This window comes from Bos javanicus, chromosome 21, assembly GCF_032452875.1.
Source record: "Bos javanicus breed banteng chromosome 21, ARS-OSU_banteng_1.0, whole genome shotgun sequence".
NCBI lineage: Eukaryota > Metazoa > Chordata > Mammalia > Artiodactyla > Bovidae > Bos > Bos javanicus.
The window spans coordinates 63,734,721-63,756,340 of record NC_083888.1 but is presented as its reverse complement, the minus strand read 5'-3'; the positions used below and the strand labels follow the sequence as shown (position 1 = coordinate 63,756,340).

At 47.1% G+C, this 21,620-nt stretch overlaps 1 protein-coding gene across 8 annotated transcripts in view; it reads left to right on the top strand.

The window, feature by feature from the left end:
* Positions 1–21,620, top strand: part of SETD3 (SET domain containing 3, actin N3(tau)-histidine methyltransferase) — a 78,381-nt gene that overhangs the window by 8,457 nt on the left and 48,304 nt on the right. For 3 of the 8 annotated variants that reach the window (XR_009732189.1, XM_061395287.1, XM_061395292.1), the window contains exons 2-7: positions 8,059–8,201; positions 8,313–8,422; positions 9,826–9,918; positions 12,038–12,186; positions 14,495–14,567; positions 14,874–15,130. Coding sequence is in view for 7 of the 8 variants with exons in the window: in XM_061395287.1 (XP_061251271.1) it covers positions 8,188–8,201; positions 8,313–8,422; positions 9,826–9,918; positions 12,038–12,186; positions 14,495–14,567; positions 14,874–15,130 (696 nt within the window). In the remaining variant the exon portion in view is untranslated. Of the gene's footprint in view, positions 1–754; positions 878–8,058; positions 8,202–8,312; positions 8,423–9,825; positions 9,919–12,037; positions 12,187–14,494; positions 14,568–14,873; positions 15,131–21,620 lie in introns of those variants that run through there. The other 5 variants (XM_061395288.1, XM_061395291.1, XM_061395286.1 and 2 more) reach the window with 4 other exon arrangements.

Sequence of the window (21,620 nt, the reverse complement as noted above, 5' to 3'; positions counted from 1 at the left end):
GTGTGAGTCCCCTGAGGTGACAGCGGTCACTGCCGGCCTCAGCGGGCTGTGGCGGGGATGGTGTGACCGGGGCAGTGCTGTGCTGACGCTTGTGCCCCCGTCACAAGTGTTCCTGGAGCTTGAAGTCATGCACGAGTTGCAGCTTTTCCATTTCTGTTGGAAATGAACTTCTTTCTGCTTGGTTGCTTTCTAGAAAGCAGAGAGATTCTTTTATGAAATTTAATATCTTAAAACTTTTCTGACAAGAAACTGTGGATTCCCAAAGGAAGCCATCTTTTAAATGTGAATTTTATATCTCTTTATGTGTATAAAGTTGTATTTTGACTTTAGAGTCATCCTAGTTCTTTAGAGGTAGTAGTTAAATATTAAGTAAATGTCTCATTTTGGCTTCTGTCCTGTCAGTGGTGGGGGAATATTATAAAAATCATTCATTGCTGTACAGTCTTACTATAATGATGGGAAATAAATCACTCACAAGTAATATTGTGCTTGCTCAGTTGCTTAGTCGTGTCTGACTCTTTGTGACCCTCATGTACTGTCACACGCCAGGCACCTCTGTCCATGGGATTTCCTAGGCAAGAATACTGGAGTGGGTTGCCGTCACCTCTTCCAGGGGATCTTCCCGACCCAGGGATTGAACCCCTGCACTGGCAGCAGGTCTTCACGACTAACGCCACCTGGGAAGCGTACAAGTCACACTAGTGCGTTAAAATCAGGCTTTCCTTCATTCAGCAGATATTCGACCCTCAACTGTGTCTGTCACACCATACTAGACCCTACAGATAATTTCGAAATGGAAGGTTGGGGTTTTTTTTGCTACAACATGGAAGCCCACTCCAGTGAAGAGATAGCCCGTAAATGAAGTCGACCAGAGCGGGTGAGGCCGCAGAGGCTTGGGGCTGGGCTCTGGGTTCAGAGTGGGGAGGGAGCTTTTAGTAGGTGGAGTTGGAGCTGAGACTTCAGCGTCTTCACCAAAGGCTCTAATAAATATATTATGGGGTGGTGCCAGGCCAAAGGGGGTTACAGTGGCAGGAAGTCCTGGTACTTTCTAGGGTGAAAAGAAATGCGCGTTTGCCTCTGAGGTGCTTCTAGTCAGCTGTCTATACACAAATACTAGAACAGTTGGTGTCGAACCACATCAAATCCAGAGGCAAATGAATCTTCCAGACACTGATGGCTGCAGAGTTCAGAAGAACCGTTGAACTGGGCCATAGAAGTGGGTACAGAGACACACCACCCTCCTGAAGCGTGAGTTCTTCAGGTACCCTGAAGGCTTGAGGATGCCCCTGAGTCAGTGTGCAGGGGGGCTGAGTGATGGGGGGATCCTGACAGAGTGGGCCAGGTGACTGGAGGACTTTCCTGGACAAGGTCACTGACAACCTGGCTTTTGGGTAGCACAGGTTAAGAGCTGGTCTAGACCTAGGCTCTTGCACCTCAGGGACAAGGACAGGCACCTCTCTACACCCTTCTTAATGAAGAGTGAGTTGACAGTGCTTACCTGGAAGATTCCTACTGTCTAACCCATCAGCAGAAAATTGGGTTAAAGATTTACTGAGCATGGTCCTGCTCATCAGAGCAAGACCCACTTTGCCCCATAGCCAGTACCTCCTATCAGGAAGCTTCCATAAGCCCCTTATCCTTATCCAGCAGAGACCAGACAGAATGAAAACCACAATCACAGAATACTAACCAAACACGGATCACACGGACCACAGCCTTGTCTAACTCAGTGAAAGTATGAGCCATGCCGTGTAGGGTCACCTAAGACAGACGGGTCATGGCAGAGAGTTCTGACAAAACGTGGTCCACTGGAGAAGGGAATGGCAACCACTTCAGCACTCTTGCCTTGAGAACCCCATGAACAGTATGAAACAGCAAAAAGATATGACACTGAAAGATGAACTTCCCAGGTGAATACGTGCCCAATATGCTACTAGAGAAGAGCAAAAAAAATAGCCCCAGAAGGAATGAAATGGCTGAGCCAAAGTGGAAACAGTGGCCAGTTGTGGATATGTCTGAGGGGTGAAAGTAAGGTCTGATGCTGTAAAGAACATTTTACAGAGTATTGCGTAAGAACCTGGAATGTTAGGTCCATGAATCAAGGTAAATTGGAAGTGGTCAAAGACGAGATGGCAAGAGTGAACATTGACATTTTAGGACTCAATGAACTAAAATGGACCGGAAGGGGTAAATTTAATTCAGATGACCATTATATCTACTACTGTGGGAGAGAATCCCTTAGAAGAGATGGAGTAGCCCTCAAAATCAACAAGAGAGTCTGAAATGCAGTACTTGGGTGCCATCTCAAAAATGATAGAATGATCTCCGTTTGTTTCCAAGGCAAACCATTCAGTATCACAGCAATCTAAGTCTCTGCCCCAACCACTAATGCTGAAGAAGCAGAAGTTGAGTGGTTCTGTGAAGACCTACAAGACCTTCTAGAACTAACACCAAAAAAAAAAATGTTCAGTTCCTCATGGAGGACTGGATGCAAAAGTAGGAAGTCAAGAGATACCTGGAGTAACAGGCAAGCTCGGCCTTGGAGTACTAAACGTAGCAGGGCAGAGGCTAACAATTTTGCTGCGAAAATGCACTGATCATAGCAGACACCCTCTTCCAGCAACACAGGAGACGACTCTACACACGGACATCACCAGATGGTCAATACTGAAATCAGGTTGATTATATTCTTTGCTGCCAAAGGTGGAGAAGCTCTATACAGTCAGTAGTAACAAGACTGGGAGCTGACTGTGGCACAGACCATGAACGCCTTATTGCCAAATTCAGACTTAAGTTGAATAAAGTAGGGAAAACTACTAGACCATTCAGGTATGACCTAAATCAAATCCTATATGATTACACAGTGAAAGTGACAAATAGTTTCAAGGAATTAGATCTGATAGACAGTGCCTGAAGCACTATGGATGGAGGTTTGTAAAACTGTACAGGAGACAGTGATCAAGACCATCCCCAAGAAAAAGAAATGCAAAAAGGCAAAATGGTTGTCTGAGAAAGCCTTACAAATAGCTGAGAAGAGAAGAGAAGTTAAGGGGAAAGGAGAAAAGGAAAGATATACCCATCTGAATGCAGAGTTCCAAAGAAGAACAAGGAGAGATAAGAAAGCCTTCCTCAGCGATCAGTGCAAAGAAGTAGAGGAAAACAATAGAATGGGAAAGACTAGAGATCTCTTCAAGAAAATTAGAGATACCAAGGGAACATTCCATGCAAAGATGGACAGAATAAAGGACAGAAACGGTATGGACCTAACAGAAGCAGAAAGTAATTAAGAAGAGGTGGCAAGAATACACAGGAGAAATATACCAAAGAGATCTTCATGACCCAGATAATCATGATGGTGTGATCACTCACCTAGAGCCAGGCATCCTGGAATGTGAAGTCAAGTGGGCCTTAGGAAGCATCACTATGAACAAAACTAGTGGAGGTGATGGAATTCCAGCCGAGCTCTTTCAAATCCTAAAAGATGATGCTGTGAAAGTGCTACATTCAATATAGCAAATTTGGAAAACTCAGCAGTTTTCCAGGACTGGAAAAGGTCAGTTTTCATTCCAATCCCAAAGGAAGGCAATGCCAAACTCCCAAACTACCACACAATTGCACTCATAGCACACCCCAGCAAAGTAATGTTCAAAATTCTCCAAGCTAGGCTTCAGCAGTATGTGAACCGAGAACTTCCAGATGTTCAAGCTGGATTTAGAAAAGGCAGAGGAACCAGAGATCAGATTGCCAACATCTGTTGGATCATCAAAAAGCAAGAGAATTCCAGAAAAACATCTACTTCTGCTTCAGCCTTTGTGTGATCACAAGAAACTGTGGAAAAATCTTAAAGAGATTGGAATACCAGACCACCTTACCTGCCTTCTGAGAAATCTGTATGCAGGTCAAGAAGCAAGAGTTAGAACCTTACGTCAAACAATGGACTGGTTACAAATTGGGGAAGGAGTACTTCAAAGCTGTATATTGTCACCTGCTTATTTAACTTCTATGCGGAGTATATCATGGAAAATGCTGGGCTGGATGAAGCACAAGCTGGAATCAAGATTGCTGGGAGAAATATCAATAATCTCAGATATGCAGATGGCACCACTCTTATGGCAGAAAGCAAAGAGGAACTAAAGAGCTTCTTGATGAAAGTGAAAGAGGAGAGTGAAAAAGCTGGCTTAAAACTCAGCATTCAAAAAAACAAAGATCATGGCATCTGGTCCCATCACTTCATCGCAAATAGATGAAAAAACAATGGCAACAGTGAGAGACTTTATGTTCTTGGGCTTCAAAATCACTGCAGATGGTGACTGCAGCCATGAAATTTTAAAAGACACTTGCTCCTTGGAAGAAAAGCTATGACCAGCCTGGACAGCATATTAAAAAGCAGAGACATTACTTTGCCAACAAAGGTCCGTCTAGTCAAAGCTTGATTTTTCCAGTAGTCATGTATGGATGTGAGAGTTGGACCATAAAGAAGGTTGACTGCTGAAAGATTGATGCTTTTGAACTGTGGTGTTGGAGAGGACTCTTGAAAGTCCCTTGGACTGCAAGCAGATCGAACCAGTGTATCCTAAAGGAAATCAATCCTGAATATTCATTGGAAGGACTGATGGTAAAGCTCCAACGCTTTGTCTCCCTCATGTGAAGAGCTGACTCACTGGAAAAGACCCTGTTGCTGGAAAAGAATGAAGCTGGGAGGAAAAGGGGACAACAGAGGACGAGATGGTTGGATGGCATCACTGACTCAATGGACATGAGTTTGAGCAAGCTCCAGAAGATGGTGAAGGACAGGGAAGCCTGGCATTCTGCAGTCTGTGGGGTCACGAAGAGTCGGACATGACTTAGCAACTGAACAACAACCTGGGTGAACTACTTTATGTCTTTGGGGCCTGTATCCCCGTGGGAGGGACACAGTCCAAAGAGAATTCCCAAAGACTGATCTCAACGGTAGCTTCCCTGGTGGCTCAGTGGGAAAGATTCCTCCTGCCCGTGCAGGAGTTGTGGGTTCAATCTGTGGGTTGGGAAGATCCCCTGGAGAAGGAAATGGCAACCCACTCAAGTATTCTTGCCTGCGAAATCATGTGGACAGAGGAGCTTGGGGAATACAGTCTATGGGGTTGCAAAGAAGTCTGACATGACTGAGCAACTCAACAACAACAAATCTCAAGGTAAGCCTGCTGCTAAGTTGCTTCAGTTGTGTCCGACTCTGTGCGACCCCATAGTCAGCAGCCCACCAGGCTCCCCCGTCCCTGGGATTCTCCAGGCAAGAACACTGGAGTGGGTTGCCATTTCCTTCTCCAATGCATGAAAGTGAAAAGTGAAAGTGAAGTCGCTCAGTCGTGTCCGACTCTTAGCGACCCCGTGGACTGCGACCCACCAGGCTCCTCCGTCCATGGGATTTTTCAGGCAAGAGTGCAGCCTTTAGCATCTGCTGATCACATTGAACTTGACCCAGTCTTAACTGATTTCCATGGGAGTGAAGTCTGCATGGAGGACCCAGAATTTCCTCAAGGCCACTAGGGACATTTTGACCTGGGTATGTGAAAAATTGTTGTCTGGAGGAGACAGGGGGAGCCAAAGGTAGCTTTCTTCTGGAAAGGGGGGAGAACATGAGCAGATCCTGACGCTGTGCTGTGTAATGGGTGATGGGAAGAAAGCGGGGCAGGTAGAGTAGGGTGACGGGGTGAAGGGCCCTGAGGGCTGTGCCTAGGAGAGTGGGTGTCACGTTAGAGCTATGGAAAGACCTTGCCTTGAGCAAAAGAAGCCTGTGTGGTGTAATCCTACTTGTATGAAATTCAAGAACAGCTGCTCTCCCAGGCGCTCGTTTCCTGAGGTGTTTCGAAGTTCCGCCAGTGTTGGTTTCTGCACTCGTTACTCAGTGGGGCAGACTTAAGCGGCAGGGGTGGGCGTGTGCAGGAAGGACACAGGACAGTGTTGCGGTCTGAGCAGGAGGTGGATTCCAGAGGGGCAGGTCACCTGAGGACCTCAGGGGTGGCCCCTTGTCCAGGAGCTGTCCGGGTCGGGTCCGCCCTCCTGCTCCCTGCAGAGCGCCGTGCTTTCCTCTGCGTTTCACAGGAGCCGCCGGGCGGTGGCCAAGCCCAGGCTTTCGAGTCCTCGCTGCACCTTTTTGAGGGCTGCATCTTTTTGAGAATGTCGTCTAGAAGAGAAGGTTAATGTCTATTGATGAGAGTGTCTGGGAAGGTCAAACACAGCTGTGTGTCCAAAGGTTAAGGATTGCACACAGAGTAGCCGCTGTTGTTTTAATTAAGGATCCTTATCAGGGCAGGTGTCCAGATGCTGGGGCGGGATGGGAGAGGGGGATTCCTGAGGAAAACTTGCGGGGTGGGCACAAGGGCTGCAGGCAGAGTGGAGGAGCTGTCTGTAGCCCTTGGGTCCGTGCCCTGAGGCAGCCACTGTAGGGGTGGGGGGTCTGGCTGGCTCGGCCTCACTGTGCCCCAGGCCTGCTAAGAATGGGGCAGGGTCTTCGAGCTCCTATTGGAGTGATGTTTTCAAGTTGCTTGGCTTCTGACACACAGAAGGTTATGACGGCAGGGCTGTAGGGAGAGGCCAGCAAGCCCTCTCCGAGTGCTCCCACCAGGCAACATTTCGGAGTGTGATAGAAGACCTTCTTTGCAGACTTAGCACCAGTCTTAGTCATTTTCAGGTCAAGTTCAGTGGTCCTCTGCAAAGATGCCCTCTGTAGATGTGGAGGGCCTGCTGCAGAGGAGAGTGGCAGGTGCGCTGGGAGAGCCAGCGAACACGGCAGCTTCCTTCTCTTTAGTCCTTGAGTTTAGGAAAAGGTGCTTTAATATTTTTTCCCCTGCGTTTGATCTCAAAATAACTCACTCTCTTTGCTGCACAAGTTTTAGGTTTTGTTACTTGTTTCCTTTGGTTCCAGGATGCCAGATACTGTGTGTTCTGCTCCCTGTGTTAGAAGGCTTATTTGATACATAAGTTACAAAGTTACATCAGAGACTGAGAAGCTACATAGGCAGTCCTTTCAGAGAATGCCTTTCCTGTTGTTGGAGTACTGCCTGTATTTGCATGGAGTCATTATACTGGAGTGAGTGAACAGCTAGACTGGGAGATCCTGCATTTTAACCCTTTGTCCCCTCACAGCTCTCCCCACTTCAGTACTTGTTGCTCTTTGTAAAAAACCAAGTAGGTCAGAGTGGGCTTTCTGGCTCGCCCTTGAGGTGAAGGGAAACTTGCTGGCGAGGGTTCTGTGGAGCGTCACCACGGCGGTCATTGACCGGTAGTGTGCAGGGGGCTCCAGTCGCTGCTTGCCTGCTACTCCCCATCTTCCCGGGCGGTTGTCCTCAGGCACTTCTGACTTAGGAGGAACCCTTGGGTCAGAGTCCTCGGGCAGCAGTGGCACCTCTCCTGCAACTGGGGTCTTCTCTCTCCCCGCTCCCCACAGGCTCCTCTCCAGGTGGGCACATTCACCCCCCCGGGCCCCCAGGTGGCCCCCTCATTTTTGCCCAAGCTTCGAGTCGCCTACTCTTTCTTCACACGTCCCAGTCCCTTGCTTTCTTCGGGACAGTCTCCTGACTCACTGCTGTCAGCTGTTTGCTCACAGGTGTTATCGCGTCTCTGCCTCGCAGCCCCTGGCACCTGCCTCCCACTACCTTGTCTGCTGTGGCCATTCATCTGTTAGACCCCTGAGGCCTCCAGGGTGGTTGCAGTGCCAGACGGGGAGGCAGTGATGGAGACCTCTTTTGAGGCTCGGGTCTGCCAGCGACTCCTCTGAAACCCTGGGCAAGGCACTGTGGATTTTCCTTGAAACGAGATTGAGGAATTGGATTAGCTCCCTGAAGTTTCCTTGATCTCCAAAGTGCCTTCAGTGTTTGTCCAGAGAGTCTGATTGGTTGCTTATGATATAGATACTCTTCACAGGAAATTATTCTTTTAAAGCAAAGTGAGGAGAGACTAGATTTTTGTGGCCACGTGAGTTTGTGACACATGAATGTAGTGTCACAGAATAAACACAGTAGAATATACAGTAAAGTGTGTGTAATTAAAACAATTCTAGAGTAAAACTTGCTTCCACTGTAGTTTTTGTAGGTGAACAGGAGTGAACTTTTCTTCCAGAGACTACAAAGCAGCATTTTTCCCCCCATTTGAGTGCCTCCAAACAATAGTGTTTGTTACACGTTGCTTTTTCTGGAAGGAAACTTCAGGAATATGGCTCCTGCAAGGTAAGATCTTAATGTTTCCAGGCTGAGCCACTGCCGTGCCCTGTTTTGTTTCCTGATTTTGTTCTTTGGAAATGTAGGGCTTTTCTCTTTGTCTTTTCTTTCTCTCTATAGTCAGAAAATGGGTAAGAAGAGCCGAGTGAAAACGCAGAAATCAGGCACTGGTGCTGCAGCAAGCGTGTCCCCGAAGGAAACCTTGAACCTGACCAGTGAGCTTTTGCAGAGTAAGTCCTGACTCGGCTGCCCAGCCTTTGGGGGCGTGTGCATCTGTCTTCATGGGGAGGGGTCCCTGGTCTGGGGAGCAGGAGGCAAAACAGACTGTTTTCAGATCCCAGCTGGTTAGCCATGGAACCTGGCACATTACCTATCTTCCCCAGCCCGCAGTCTCCCCACCTATAAAAATGGAGAAACGGTACCAACAGGTAACTGTTACCTAACAGGTACGGTACTGGCTGTAACTGTCCCTCCCTGAGTGCTCCCGTCCTCTCTTGTGGCTTCCCCCCCGCAATTCAGCGTGGGCCCCCATAGACACATTCCCCCACCTGCTCCTTCCCACGTCTCCTCAGATAGACTGTAGATGGCCTAAGGACAGACTCCCGTGTTCCAGGGCCACAGTCGGTGCTGATGGAAGAGTGGGTAAGACTGGCTAACCTGACAGTTACACACCAGCACGTAACTGGTTACTCTTCGTTGTTTACCACATCTAGTCTTCTCCTTAGGGAACAGAGGGGGCCTGGAGGTCTAGCAGGAACGTGGGGCGGGAAACAGGCAGCTGTTTAAAGAGCGAAGGGCCCTGGCAGGCAGGGGGCCTGTGGCCCTCCACAGTGCCTGTTCTGGCCCAGCGATAGAATCCTCGCTGCTGTTTTAGCAGCAGCTGTGCCGTCTCTTTTTGTAACTCCCCCAGAGCGCTTATTATAGAGCCTTACACATGGATGCGAAACGTTTGTTGACTGATTGTCCTTATGTCCAATTTATCTGGTTCCCTCAGGAGTCATTGTTATGGGGTTTAACTCGAAATAAATGTTGACTTTTAATGTACCTCCTTCTTACCATCCACAAGAGTTTTCAGGAAAATGTTTTGCATTTGAGCTTAGCTTTTAACATTTTCCTGTTTATGAGCGTTTTCTGAGGAAGTGTGATCAGAGGAGCAAGAATGAGGTAGAGGCAGGTTAGGTGCCCACATCTGTGTCCTGTGGGCACCGTGTAACACTCGGCCTGAGTGGTTTCAGAGGGTTTGTGTGCTTAGTCATGTCTGACTCTTTGCGACCCCATAGACTGTAACTCGCCAGGCTCCTCTGTCCATGGGATTCTCCAGGCAAGCATACTGGAATGGGTTGCAGTTTCCTCCTCTAGGGGATCTTCCCGACGTAGGGATGAAACCCCCGTCTCCTGCATTGGCAGGCAGATTCTCTATCACTGAGCCTCCAGGGAAGCCGATTTCAGAGGATTCACGTGCTTTACAAAAGCACACCTGGTTTGCACTTCTCCCTCTGTCATCACAGCTACAGTGTCTTTGTCCTTTAAAAATAAACCAGCAGCGGTGACAAAACCCAGGTCCTCTTTCTTCTGGAGGCTCACAGGTTAAGGTGCAGGAAACTGTTCGCATGCCGTGGTTTCTGTGTTACAGAATGCAGTAGCCCTGCCCCTGGCCCTGGAAAAGAATGGGAAGAGTATGTGCAGATCCGGTCTCTAGTTGAGAAAATACGAAAAAAGCAAAAAGGTAAATTTCCTTGCGTGATCTTATTCTAATAATAATCTGTGGAGACCTGGCCCAGCCAAGGCAGAGCGGTTTTGAGAAAGAAGGTCTCCGTATGAAACCTCAGGCCCCCATGCCTGTCTGGAGGGTGTCTGTGGAAGGGCTGCTAGGTTGGAGGGGATCTGCGTCAGAAAACCATCAGGGTTTTTCCCGTTTATGAGGCGCTATGACTGCTTTGGAAGGAATAAAAACGTTAGGCTTCAGGTGGGGGGAATGTCTGGGGACTAAAATGGTACAACTTTCATTGATCTTTATTTTATGAAATATGTTTTTAAATCTGTTTTGGTATCCTGTGTTTCCTTCAGGGTTTCAGGTCAGTACATGATGTCGTATGGTCAACACACAAATATATCCAGATTGAGTAGTGTCTCATTAAATAAGATTTATGATGAACTCAAATCTACCTTGATTGAGAGAGTTAGTTATATTTCTCAAGCTGTGTTTTTCCAGGGTGTATTCAGTAGGCATCTTAATGATTCTCAGCCAGGCTGGCAACAGGGCCAAGTGTCAATTTGGAAAAGCTTGTTCAATATACCTATTGTTTTTGTGCTGTAAAACACAAAAAGTAGATTTGTATGCCGGCCACAGGGAAAGTGGAAGGAGGAAACACAGTAAGGAGCCTGCATTTAAAAGGATGAAAGAACTTGGCTCCCTTTTTATTGATGGCCATGGAGGTGGGAAGTGGGTTGGTTTTTCACTTGCGCTGGTAGCTGTTAAGTGTTGGTGCTCTCCTGTAGCATCTGCACACATGCAGGCTTCAGGTGGGATGGTCTCAGACCCTCCGTGGGGACCGGCTCTTTTAGAGTGTGTTTGTTTGCACTAATTGGTACACTGTGATCATCCTGGCTCACCACGTTGATTGCCAAAAAGTTCTTGTCTGTCCTGAGTTTCTGTTCTGAGTAGAGATCGTTTACTACTGCTGGCACTGAAGTTAGAGCGCTCATTTGTTCTCAGTAAGGGAAGGGTACATTCTGTCTTAGAGTATCCCTCACAAACTCAGTTTTCTCCAGTTAGCAGATCTCACCTGGCGCAGCCCCGGGATCTGGTTAACTGTGAATTGTGTCCTGGGGACATGGCCACAGGCCCTGGGCTGGGTGCCAAGCCCAGCATCTCATGTGGTTAAAGTTCCTATTCTCTGCTTATTGCTCAAAAAAATGATGATTTTTCCTATGCGTGGCTTTTCACCTTTTTTGATATTTCAAACGTGCTGCGAGGCCTGGGAGATCACCCCTAAGCATCCACTGTATCATCTGGACACATGCCCGAGTCTTTTCGGGTCAGGTTCTTTTTCCTTCCTTTGCACCTACTGGTCCCATCTCTTCCCCTCCCTCTGTGCTTCGATTGGTTCTTATATTTGTTTTTAAGAAAGGAGGTGTCTCAGGAACAGCTGAAGCCACACACTTCACCCATTCCCCCACCCCTACCCCCCGCCCCAGGGGTTTTGTCTTTCCAGTGAATGTGTTTCTGCTTCATTCATAACCCCATACAAATAGATGGTACTAATTGGTATTTTAACAGTTTACTTAAATGGTATCATACTATTGCATCTTCAAAACAAAAAAAAACCATTGTGAAGTTTTGTGTTTTAGTTACAGTGATATATACGGATCCTGCTCACTTTAGATGCTGGGCGGAATACAGAGCTCAGTTTTGTGCTCTTAACTGGGGTCTAGGGCTCGCCTTCCACACGTCTCCTTGTGCACACGTGTGCGTTGCTGATCTTGGTGTCTGTGGGAGTTCTGAGTGTGCGTATGAGAGGGCAGGTTGTTCTGGAAACCTGCATGGTCAGAAGGCTTCCCATAATACCCTCCCTTGATAGCACCTGATAGAACCTAACAGCCAGTGCTCATGTTACCTGGGCTCCGCAGCTATTGCTCTGTAACCAGCAGGGGCATTTAGTGTTTTAACTTGCCTTTCCTGTCACTAGTTAAGGTATGCACTGTGACTGGTGGTCAGTTTTTTTTTTTTTTGAGATTGATGTCTTATTACTATTGCCAGTAGTCTATTTTTTATTTTCTGTGGCAGCGTGACTGATACATGTCCTAAAAGTAGCTCTTATTTTCTGACACATGGATGAGTATAGGTCTGTCTGTTACTTTTGATGGAAAAAGAGAAGATTACTTTCCTGATCTAATGAAATGGGCCTCTGAAAATGGAGCCTCTGTTGAGGGTTTTGAAATGGTGAACTTCAAAGAAGAGGGCTTTGGTTTGAGAGCAACAAGAGATATCAAGGTGAGTTTGTAGGTAAGCTGTGGGTCTGGGTGGGCGGGGAGCTCAGTGTTTGGGTGGTGTGTGGTGTGGAGGGCCCAGGACCTGGAGACAGATGCCTTGGGCTGAGTTCTGAGCCTGAGGGCACCTCGGCGGTGCAGTCCACAGTCCCCTCCCTGCCCTGTAGTCTCCTAGCTGGTCTCATGGGTCTGGAGGAGCCTCGACTCGGGGTTCAAGGCAGCCCCTTCCGGGTCGTCCTTGGAACTGTACTGTTAAGCAGTGACCTTGTGATGGATTGGATGCAGGATAGGATGGAGGATCGACAGTGTTAAGGGTGGAGACCTGTTTTCTGGATGGATGATTAGTGCCTGGAGGTACCACTTACTGAGATGGCAGCTGCAGAGGCCATGGGAAAGAAGGGACAAGTGCTCTTCTCCAGCCTCAATCCTTCCTTCCAGCTAAGGGAGCAGCAGCCTCCCTGACAGCAGCCTCCCAGCAGCTAAGGGAGCAGCAGCCTCCCTGACCGGCTCCAGGCCTCCCTCTGGCACTCACTCCTGCCTCTCCTAGAGAGGAGGCATAGCAGTCTTGACGGTTCTGGAAAAAGGAACTGGGCTTTTTCTCCATGGAGCTGGTTGCTGTGTGTCCACCTCCCCACCCTGGGAGTTTACAGGGGCTCCTGTAACTGTGGGGAGGAGGCCTGTGGGCTCCAGTCCTGCCTGTAACTAGGTGGGGGAGTCGGTCTAATTCTGGGATTCCGTAGGTGACATTTTGTGTGACCATCTGTTGTATTCTTGTGTCTCTCTCAGTTCAGAATTTAGGTAGAGGAAGTGGATGTTATTTATTTGGGTCCCCTCAAACTCCCAGCAACATTGTTGGTCAAGTTGTAGTTTACTTTTCAGTGATCCATTGGTAAGCTATATGCTGCTTTATTAGATACCTGTTGAATAGCTAGTATGTGAATAGTCCCTTGTTTATCATCATACCATGCTTCCCAAAACACCAGGCTCTTTGCCTTCATGATGCTTATAATGTCTAGTAAGGGACCAGACACACGTGAAAGGGAACGGGAGATGCTGGTGAGAGGCCCGAGCAGACAGATGTCTCAGAAGAGCAGCCCTGGGAGTATGGACGCTGCCTGCAGTGTCTTGGTGCCGGTGTCTTCACGGTGCACATGTGTTTTATTTTTTAAGCTTTATTGAAGCATAATTGATACACAAAACTGCACATCTTTAATGAATACATTTTGATGAGCTTGGACATAGGCATGTACCTGTGACACCATCACCTCTCTCAGGTACTACTACAGTGTCCATGCTTTAGGCAGTATAGACACATGCAGGACTGCCTGAACCCAAGCCTTCATGTTGCCAAGACAGTGAGGTAGCACTGTTGGAAACAATCGGTAACCACAGTATGTCTTATGGGCGTGTGCTCTCACTGGTAACTGAGCTAACTGTGCTTGGAGGGCAAGCATGTAGAGGAAAGAGGGTACTCTGGCCTCAAAAACTCCGTAGTGATTCACATTGGCAGGTTAGGCTTTTTGTGGGAGGTAGGATTTTGTTTTGTCTTTAGAATTAATGTGAGTATAGCAAAGAGTGAATAAACAGGGTGGTTAAGAATCCTCCTTTCAAAGTAAGGGACACAGGTTCAACCCCTGGTCCAGGAAGATCCCATATGCCGCAAAGCAGCTAAGCCCATGTGCCGCAACTACTGAGCCAGCTCTCTAGAGGCTGCAGTCCCCACTCCTGAGCCCAGGTGCAGCCACTCCTGAGGCCTGCTGCCCCAGGGCCCGTGCTCTGCAGCAGTGAGAAGCCGCACACGGCCTCTAAGGAGAAGCCCACACAGTAACAGAGACCCAGCACAGTCAGAAATAGATACATCTAAGGAAGAGTAAATAAACACCCTGTGCTCTACCCCACATTGTTCTGTTTGCTTCAAATTCAAGTTGAAAGCCGTTTTTTTCATTTTCTTCTCAGTATCTATAGTTTTTCTTTGGATGTTGTTGTTTAGTCGCTCAGTCGTGTCTGACCCTTTGTGACCCCATGGACTGTACCAGGCTCCTCTGTCCATGGGATTCTCCAGGCAAGAATATCGGAGTGGGTTGCCATTTTCTTCTCCGTTTCTTTGGATACAGGATTCAAGATCATGCCTATACTCATTAAACTATAATATAGATATTTATATTTAGAAGTATGTTTGATAACTAGAAATGAAACGCCAGTTGGCAACTATAAGTTGTGTTTCCTTCTGACTGGATTTCTGACCATGGATGTGCTTGGATTGACAGTTGTAACATGTTTTGGTAATTCTAGTCTTATTTTTTTCCTCCTAGGCAGAAGAATTATTTTTATGGGTTCCACGAAAATTACTAATGACTGTTGAATCTGCTAAAAATTCAGTGTTGGGTGAGAATAATTTCTGTTCATTGAAAGGAGAGCAAAAATGATAAAAATATGTAAAATTTCATTTTGTGGAGCTAAGGACCAACTTTGGTTGTTTTCTCAACTAGTGAGATATTTCCCGCAGTCCCCATGAAGTGTTTTCCATGCTCGTAATCTGACATAGTAGGACAACAGCAAAAGAGTGGGGCACTTAAACTTTAAATGTTATGAGACTCTCAGGTTGCTCCTGTAACTTTAATGTATCTTGTGAAATGAACACTTTGTAAAGCAGTTTGTGGCACTAATGCTATTACTTCTGGGTTAATTCAGGGCCCTTGTATTCTCAAGACCGGATTCTTCAAGCCATGGGAAACATCACACTGGCCTTCCATCTGCTGTGTGAGCGGGCCGACCCTAACTCGTTCTGGCAGCCCTACATTCAGACCCTCCCCAGCGAGTACGACACCCCCCTCTACTTCGAGGAGGATGAGGTTCGCTACCTGCAGTCCACACAGGCCATACACGATGTCTTCAGCCAGTACAAGAACACGGCGAGGCAGTACGCCTACTTCTACAAGGTCATCCAGGTGAGCGGGTGCTGACGGCGCGGGGAGGAGGAGACCTGAGTGCTCGAGTGTCGCCCTGAGACATTTTGCTTTCTAAGGGAAGAGGCATGGAGTGTGTGTTCTGTTTTTACCACATGTCACTGAGATGTGGTTGGAATACATGATTGCCTCGGTGCCCACTGTGAAAACAGGCAGTGGTTACTCCCATCTCATGAGAGTCGTGACGTTGTTCTGGAGACAGAAGATAACCTTGGAATGTTAGAAGTCGCTCAAGTCTGTCTGATACAAGAAGATGCTCCAAGTCTAAATATTCCAAGAAAATGAAAGTCCCTTTATGGATTCTTCATGTATACGTTAGTAGTGAAGTACTGACTTGATTTCTTTATGTTTTTCCAAGTGTACGCTGTATTGTGTTAATTGTAATTAGTTCTGAGTGGAAGTGTCACGAAGAAGTCTCTGTGGGGTGTCGAGCGTTTGCTTTTCGCCTGGCTGCTCCTTGCTGTGTTGCAGCGGTTCAGCCAGCGTCCCAGCATCTACTTTCCGTTCAAGTTGATCGGCACTCAGATGGTGGGGGCCAGCGCCACGGCTCCCGTGGAGCTGAGAAAGGGCGGGGTCTCTGCTTCCTGAGGCGCCCTGTTTCTCATTTGCCACACATCAGCTCCTGGGCTTCTGGACCTAATGAGTGGCCGGTGAAAAGTGAGCTGCTCCCTTCTCTTTTCTTTGGGCAATTTGATAACCTGAATTACGCTTGATATAGTTGTTCCTGTAGCTGGTCTGTCTCTGCTGTTTTTCATCTGCAAGAAATGGTGATCTCATTTCATTGTGACAGGAAATAAATGTTTGTCTATTCAGCATGCTTACTGCAGAGGAATACTGCACTCATAAATTACATCCTTCAGTGGGTCAAATGCTTCAGATATATATAAAAAACTGTATGACTCTTACCTTCAAGTAGAAGTCTCTGCTTTTCTAAACTTTAAACTTCAGGAAGTTGTTAAGAATTATCATACAGCATCTATACATTGTTTACTTCAAGTGTGCTTGACTTGAAAAAATACTGATGGAGCCAAATCAAAATTTTGGTTATTTGGTTACTTTGCAGCTACCATCCTGCAGTCTAAAGTTTGATGTGGTTCTTCGTGACCTGAAAGGGTGGTGCTTTTGTTCTGGTTGTTATTCGTGTGTCTTAGTGATTAAACGTGAAGCTGACCCTGGCAGGTCTAAGCCTCTGTCATGTCCTATCAGTAGGCAGCAACCTGGAAACTAGCTCTTTCCATGAATGTGTTTCTCATGTCGGGGTGGTTAGATGGTGAGTGCCAGCGGCTTGCCCTGAGAGGGAAGGTAGCGCCTCCGCGGTCAGGTCAGGAATTCTGGAACTATGCCGGGTTTCCTGACAGCTGGCTTGGCAGAATGATCTCTGGGTTTTCATTGCACTCACCGGTCTGTTGATTTCAGTCTTAATGAAGTAGCGCAGTTTTGCTTAGGCAATGAGATTTTTAAAGACTGAGTCACTAAAATACTCTCTTAACAACCCTCTGAAATAAACCCCCTTAGGTGATGCTGAGGTGACTGAATTATACCACATTCTAGGTAGTAAATTGTATTTATTGGGAATATCTCAGGAAGTAGAGAACATTCTAAAAATAAACTTTAATTCAGAGGTTTTTCTAATAATAATAAAATTTTCACATAACTAACAAGAACAGTTTGTATAAATTATAGTGAATCCAAATATCCTTAAAAAGAAAACCCACAATCTTAAAGCATTAATGGATCTATTTATCATTATTCCTTATTGTCATTGTTTAGTCACCAAGTTGTGTCTGACTCTTTCGTGACCCCCTGGACTGTAGCCTTCCAGGCTCCTCTGTCCATGGGATTTCCTTATTTATTATTCCTTTTTATTGAAAAATTTAGCCAATAATCATGAAACAGGATATATCAAATGTGAAATTATAACTATCAGACAAATGTTGGCTTTTTTGCATAATTAAGTTAGTCTTGAGTATTTGAAAAATAATGGTCATGGGTGTCATGATTTTGAAAAGGACTAAGGGGGTCAAAAGGTAAAAAGAAAAAACATTACAGAATTAGAAAGCGTAAAAATATTTAGGGTGACATGAAACTGTGTTTTTCTTGAGTGTCAAAAGTATCAAACTGAAGAGAGAGCAAAGGGTATTTGTGCCCACATAGTAGGTTCCTCTCTTCTACATCAGTGCTTCTCAGCTGGGCGGTCGAAGGGTATTTGTCCTTGAGAGAGTGTGTGGTGATGGTGTTGGTTGTTAGGTTTGGCGGGGTGGAGTGCGGGGGTGGGGGGCCTGCAGCTGAACTTCCCGTGACGTCGTCAGTAGTGCAGAGGCGGAGAGCCCTGCTTTGTGATTATACAGTGAAATTCCAGAATCCCTAGGGATTGGACACCTCGGGTCTGACTGGCGTGGGTTGCTGGTAGGTCAGAAAGTCTTCCTGGGCCACTGCCCACCGCGCCCCTCCCCCCCACCCCGGCATTAGCTGCTGGCCGTGGCTGGGGGAATACATTTGAAGTGCTTTTCTGTTGCTGTCATTGAACAGACATCGCTTCTTTTTAAACGTTTACAAGTCTGTAACTAGGTTTGGAGATGTCTGAGTTGTTAAGGAGTCAAGAGGAGATCCTTGTAATCACACTTTGCAAGTGAACTCTATTTGGTGGACTGCCATCACTGCTCCACATGAGCTGTGAGAGTTCAGTCAGGAAGAGGGCAGTGGGCCAAGAGGGAAGGACCGTGTGCCACAGACGGGGCTGCCCTCACTGAGGGTGGTCTCAGGCAGGGTCGAAGCAGCAGTGAGATGAGCCTCTGCCCACGAGAGAGGCTGCACGGAAAAAACTCAAGCTCTGTGGTACCAGACAGACCTGAATTGAAATCCAAACTTCTTTTGTTTGTTTAGTTGCTCAGTCGCATCCGACTCCTTGCAACCCCATGGACTGCAGCACACCAGACTTCCCTGTCCTTCTCTGTCTCTCAGAGTTTGCTCAAACTCATGTCCATTGACTCGGTGATGCCATCCAAGAGTCTCATCCTCTGTCACCCCCTTCTCTTTTTGCCTTTGATCTTTCCCAGCTTCAGGGTCTTTTCCAGTGAGTCAGCTCTTATCAGGTAGCCAAAGTATTGGAGCTTCAGCATCAGTCCTTCCAGTGAATATTCAGGATTGATTTCCTTTAGGATTGACTGATTTGATCTTTTTGCTGTCCAGTGGATTCTCAAGAGTCTTCTCCAGCACCACGGTTCGAAAGCATCAACTCTTTGGCACTCTGCCTTCTTTGTGGTCCAACTCTCACATCCGAACAGTATGAAAAGGGAAAAAAATATGACGGCGGAAGATGAGCACCACCCCACCCCCCCCAGCCCCCAACAAGGTTGGTAGGTATCCAATATGCTACTGGGGAAGAGCAGAGAAATCCTAATAAATGTATTTATTAGTTAAATTAAGTGTGGTTTGGCATTAGTGGCTTTACCCTACCCCTCTGTGTTTGTCTCCTAGTCTGTTAGGTAGAAGTAGAAGACCATTTTTCAGTATAACTGTTGTCAGCACAAGTTGGGTTGTTCAGCAAAGCCCTCAGCAGAGTCCAGGGCCGCGGTGCCTGTGATGTGTGAAACACGACAGAGATCGTGGCTGAAGCCACCCCCGCCGGGTAATGGAGAGGGTGGCCTCTGGAGCTGGCCTGCCAGGGCTCCAATCCCCAGAGCTTCATTCTGGGCAGGTCTCGGTGCTTCTGATTCCTTTTCTGTAAAATGGGCTATTCCAGCATCTGTCTCCCAGTGGCTGAGTGGACACAGTGAGTTAACCTGTGTGAGGCACTCCATCCGGCAGTACTTGGCATGGAAGTGCTCGTCCATTTCTGTTTTGTGTTTTATTATTTAAATTGCACCTCCTTCGTCCTACAGTACCTCATGTTAGTGTTTAACTTTCCTACTAAAATCCCTACCGGCCGTGGATAATAAAGCACATTCTTGTAGGACTTAGGCCTAGAGCCAAGTGACTCTTTTTTAATTAATCAGTTAATTTATGGCTTCGCTGGGTGCTGGTTGCTGTGTGTACACTTCCTCTAGTTGCAGTGAGCAAGGGTCTCTCTCTGTGTCACTGTGTGCAGGCTCCTCACTGTGGTGGCTGCTCTTGTTGGGAAGCGTGGGCACTGGGGCGCATGGGTTTCGTTGCCCTGTGGCGTGAGGAATCTTCCCAGAGCAGAGCTCAGACCCACGTCCCCTGAATTGGCAAGGCAGACTCTTGACCACTGGACCACCAGGGAAGTCCTCCCAAGTGACTCTTTACAAACTTGAAGTTGCTTCCGTACCTCGTGCTTTTGGTGTTATTGTTGGGTTTTTTTAAATCTCATGTTTTTAAATATTAAATGTTAGTCACTCAGTTGTGTCTGCCAGGCTCTTCTGTTTATGGCAAGAATACTGGACTGGGGAGTCATTCCCTTTTTCAGGGGATTTCCTGACCCAGGAATTGAACTTGGGTCTCCCACATTGCAGGCAGATTCTTTACCATCTGAGCTACCAGGGAAGCCCCTTAAATGTTAAAAATTCATGCAGTTGTTTGTTTGCTGAAGTTTGAAAATCGTGTGAGGTGACTTACTGTCAAGGTAGATCGGCATTGTAGGAACCAGCACTGTTCTCCCATGACCCTGCATGCCACTGCGCACCCCCAGGACCCAGGACCCAGCAGGAGAAGCTCGGCTTTATGTGGAGTGAACACCCTGAGCCCCTCGGTGTGTTCAGTGTAAGGGTGGTTCTTTTTCAGGAAAAGCAAATGTGACACTCACTTGAAGTTAGTAAGAATGGGCAGCAGAAGATATGATCACAAGTTGAAACTACATCAGAATTCATAGAAAATTTCTTTCTTTCCCCAAACTTTAACCTTTTTATTTTGTATTGGGGTATAGCCGATTTCAATGTTGTGGTAGTCTCAGGTGAATGGCAAAGGGACCCAGCCATACATGTACGTGTATCCATTCTCCCCAGACCCCCCCTCCCATCCAGACTGCCACGTAACACTGAGCAGAGCTCCACGTGCAGTACAGTAGGTCCTTGTTGGTTATCCATTTAAAATGTAGCAGTGGGTACACGTCTGTCCCAAATCCATAACTGTCCCTTGCTTCTGGCAACCATAAGTTTGTTTTCTGAGTCTCACAGAAAATTTCTTAATCAGTTATTTAATTTCTGTGTCCATTGCAGTGAAAGCTCCAGGCAGCCCAGAATGAGCTGTATTGCTGAAACAACCAGAGGGTCTGGGCTGTGGAGAAGAGGGTTTTTGCATAAAAATTCATGACAAAGAAAAACAGGTATAAGCAAGAGTTACCTTTTTAAGAATCATCCTTGGAGTCTCACTGTTTTTCTAGTTTCAGGATGCTCTCACTGCTTATAGAAGTCTTCAGTAATCATTAAGAGTGAACAGGACTGGTAGCTTGGTGCTGCTGTTATTCGTGTGTTCTCACCGTATGCTTTTCTAGGCTTGGATATTGGGTTTTGGCTCCCGGTTATTCGCACACAGATTACTTCAGCAATGAATTATCCCCCAGGGGTAAGGGCAGGATCACAGCAGCCCGCAGTCAACATTTGCAGTGTGATGACCTGCCCTGTAAACCTCTTTCAGGGTCTCGAGCACTCTGTTCCTAGAGAAACACGCCTGTGTGCTGTAATGACAAACCCTGGCCTACCGTTTGGGGACTGGAATTCCAGAACAGTTTACTGTTATGACTTGCAATTTAAAGTCATTTTCTGGGACCTATCGTAAGCTCTGCATCTGAACTAAAGCCCATTCTTTGTCTTCTGAGCTGACCTCTGGCTGGAGGGTGTGCCAGCCGCGGCCTCCTGGTGCACTAGCGGTGTGACCCAGGCACGCCGGGTCTGTGTGTCTGGTGGCGATCCCAGCTCCCTGGAGAGGAGCCCGGGGAAGTGTTCGTAGTCCTCTTGCTTCAGCTTTTAGCTTGTTTGTTCTAAAACAAAACTGGCGCTAGTACTCAGGTCTAGTCGCCGTGGAGTCCTGTGCTGCAGTTCTGTGCTGCGCTGCATCTTTGTTTTAATGTGTCTCTCTCTGCTTGTTGTTGCCTCAGACCTAGGAAGATAATTCCATGTGTTCTTGCCTCCCAGCGTATCTCTCTGGTCAAGGGTTTTTCACTGCGGCTGTTTGCAAGTTCAGGTTACTTTCTGTCTTTAGCTTGCTTCCCAGAGTTGGTTCAGAAGCCTTTCCAGGCCTCTGTTGATCCTCACCTGTGCAGCAGGGCTTGGGCTTTACAGTTTTTCAGGGTTTTTACATTATACCTACATCGTATTCTTCTTGAGATGTGCAGTGTACAGCGTGTCTTTTAGGGGCTCAAAGGTGCTGGTATGTAACCAGGGCCTCAGACTCAGGGACTTTGTCATGCATACCTGTGTTAAGATCTAACACCTGCTGGTGAAACATTATACTGCAGCTTCATGGTTGAGAAATGTCCACACCCAAACTCAGGAAGCTAAAGTTAGAAACTGTGGCT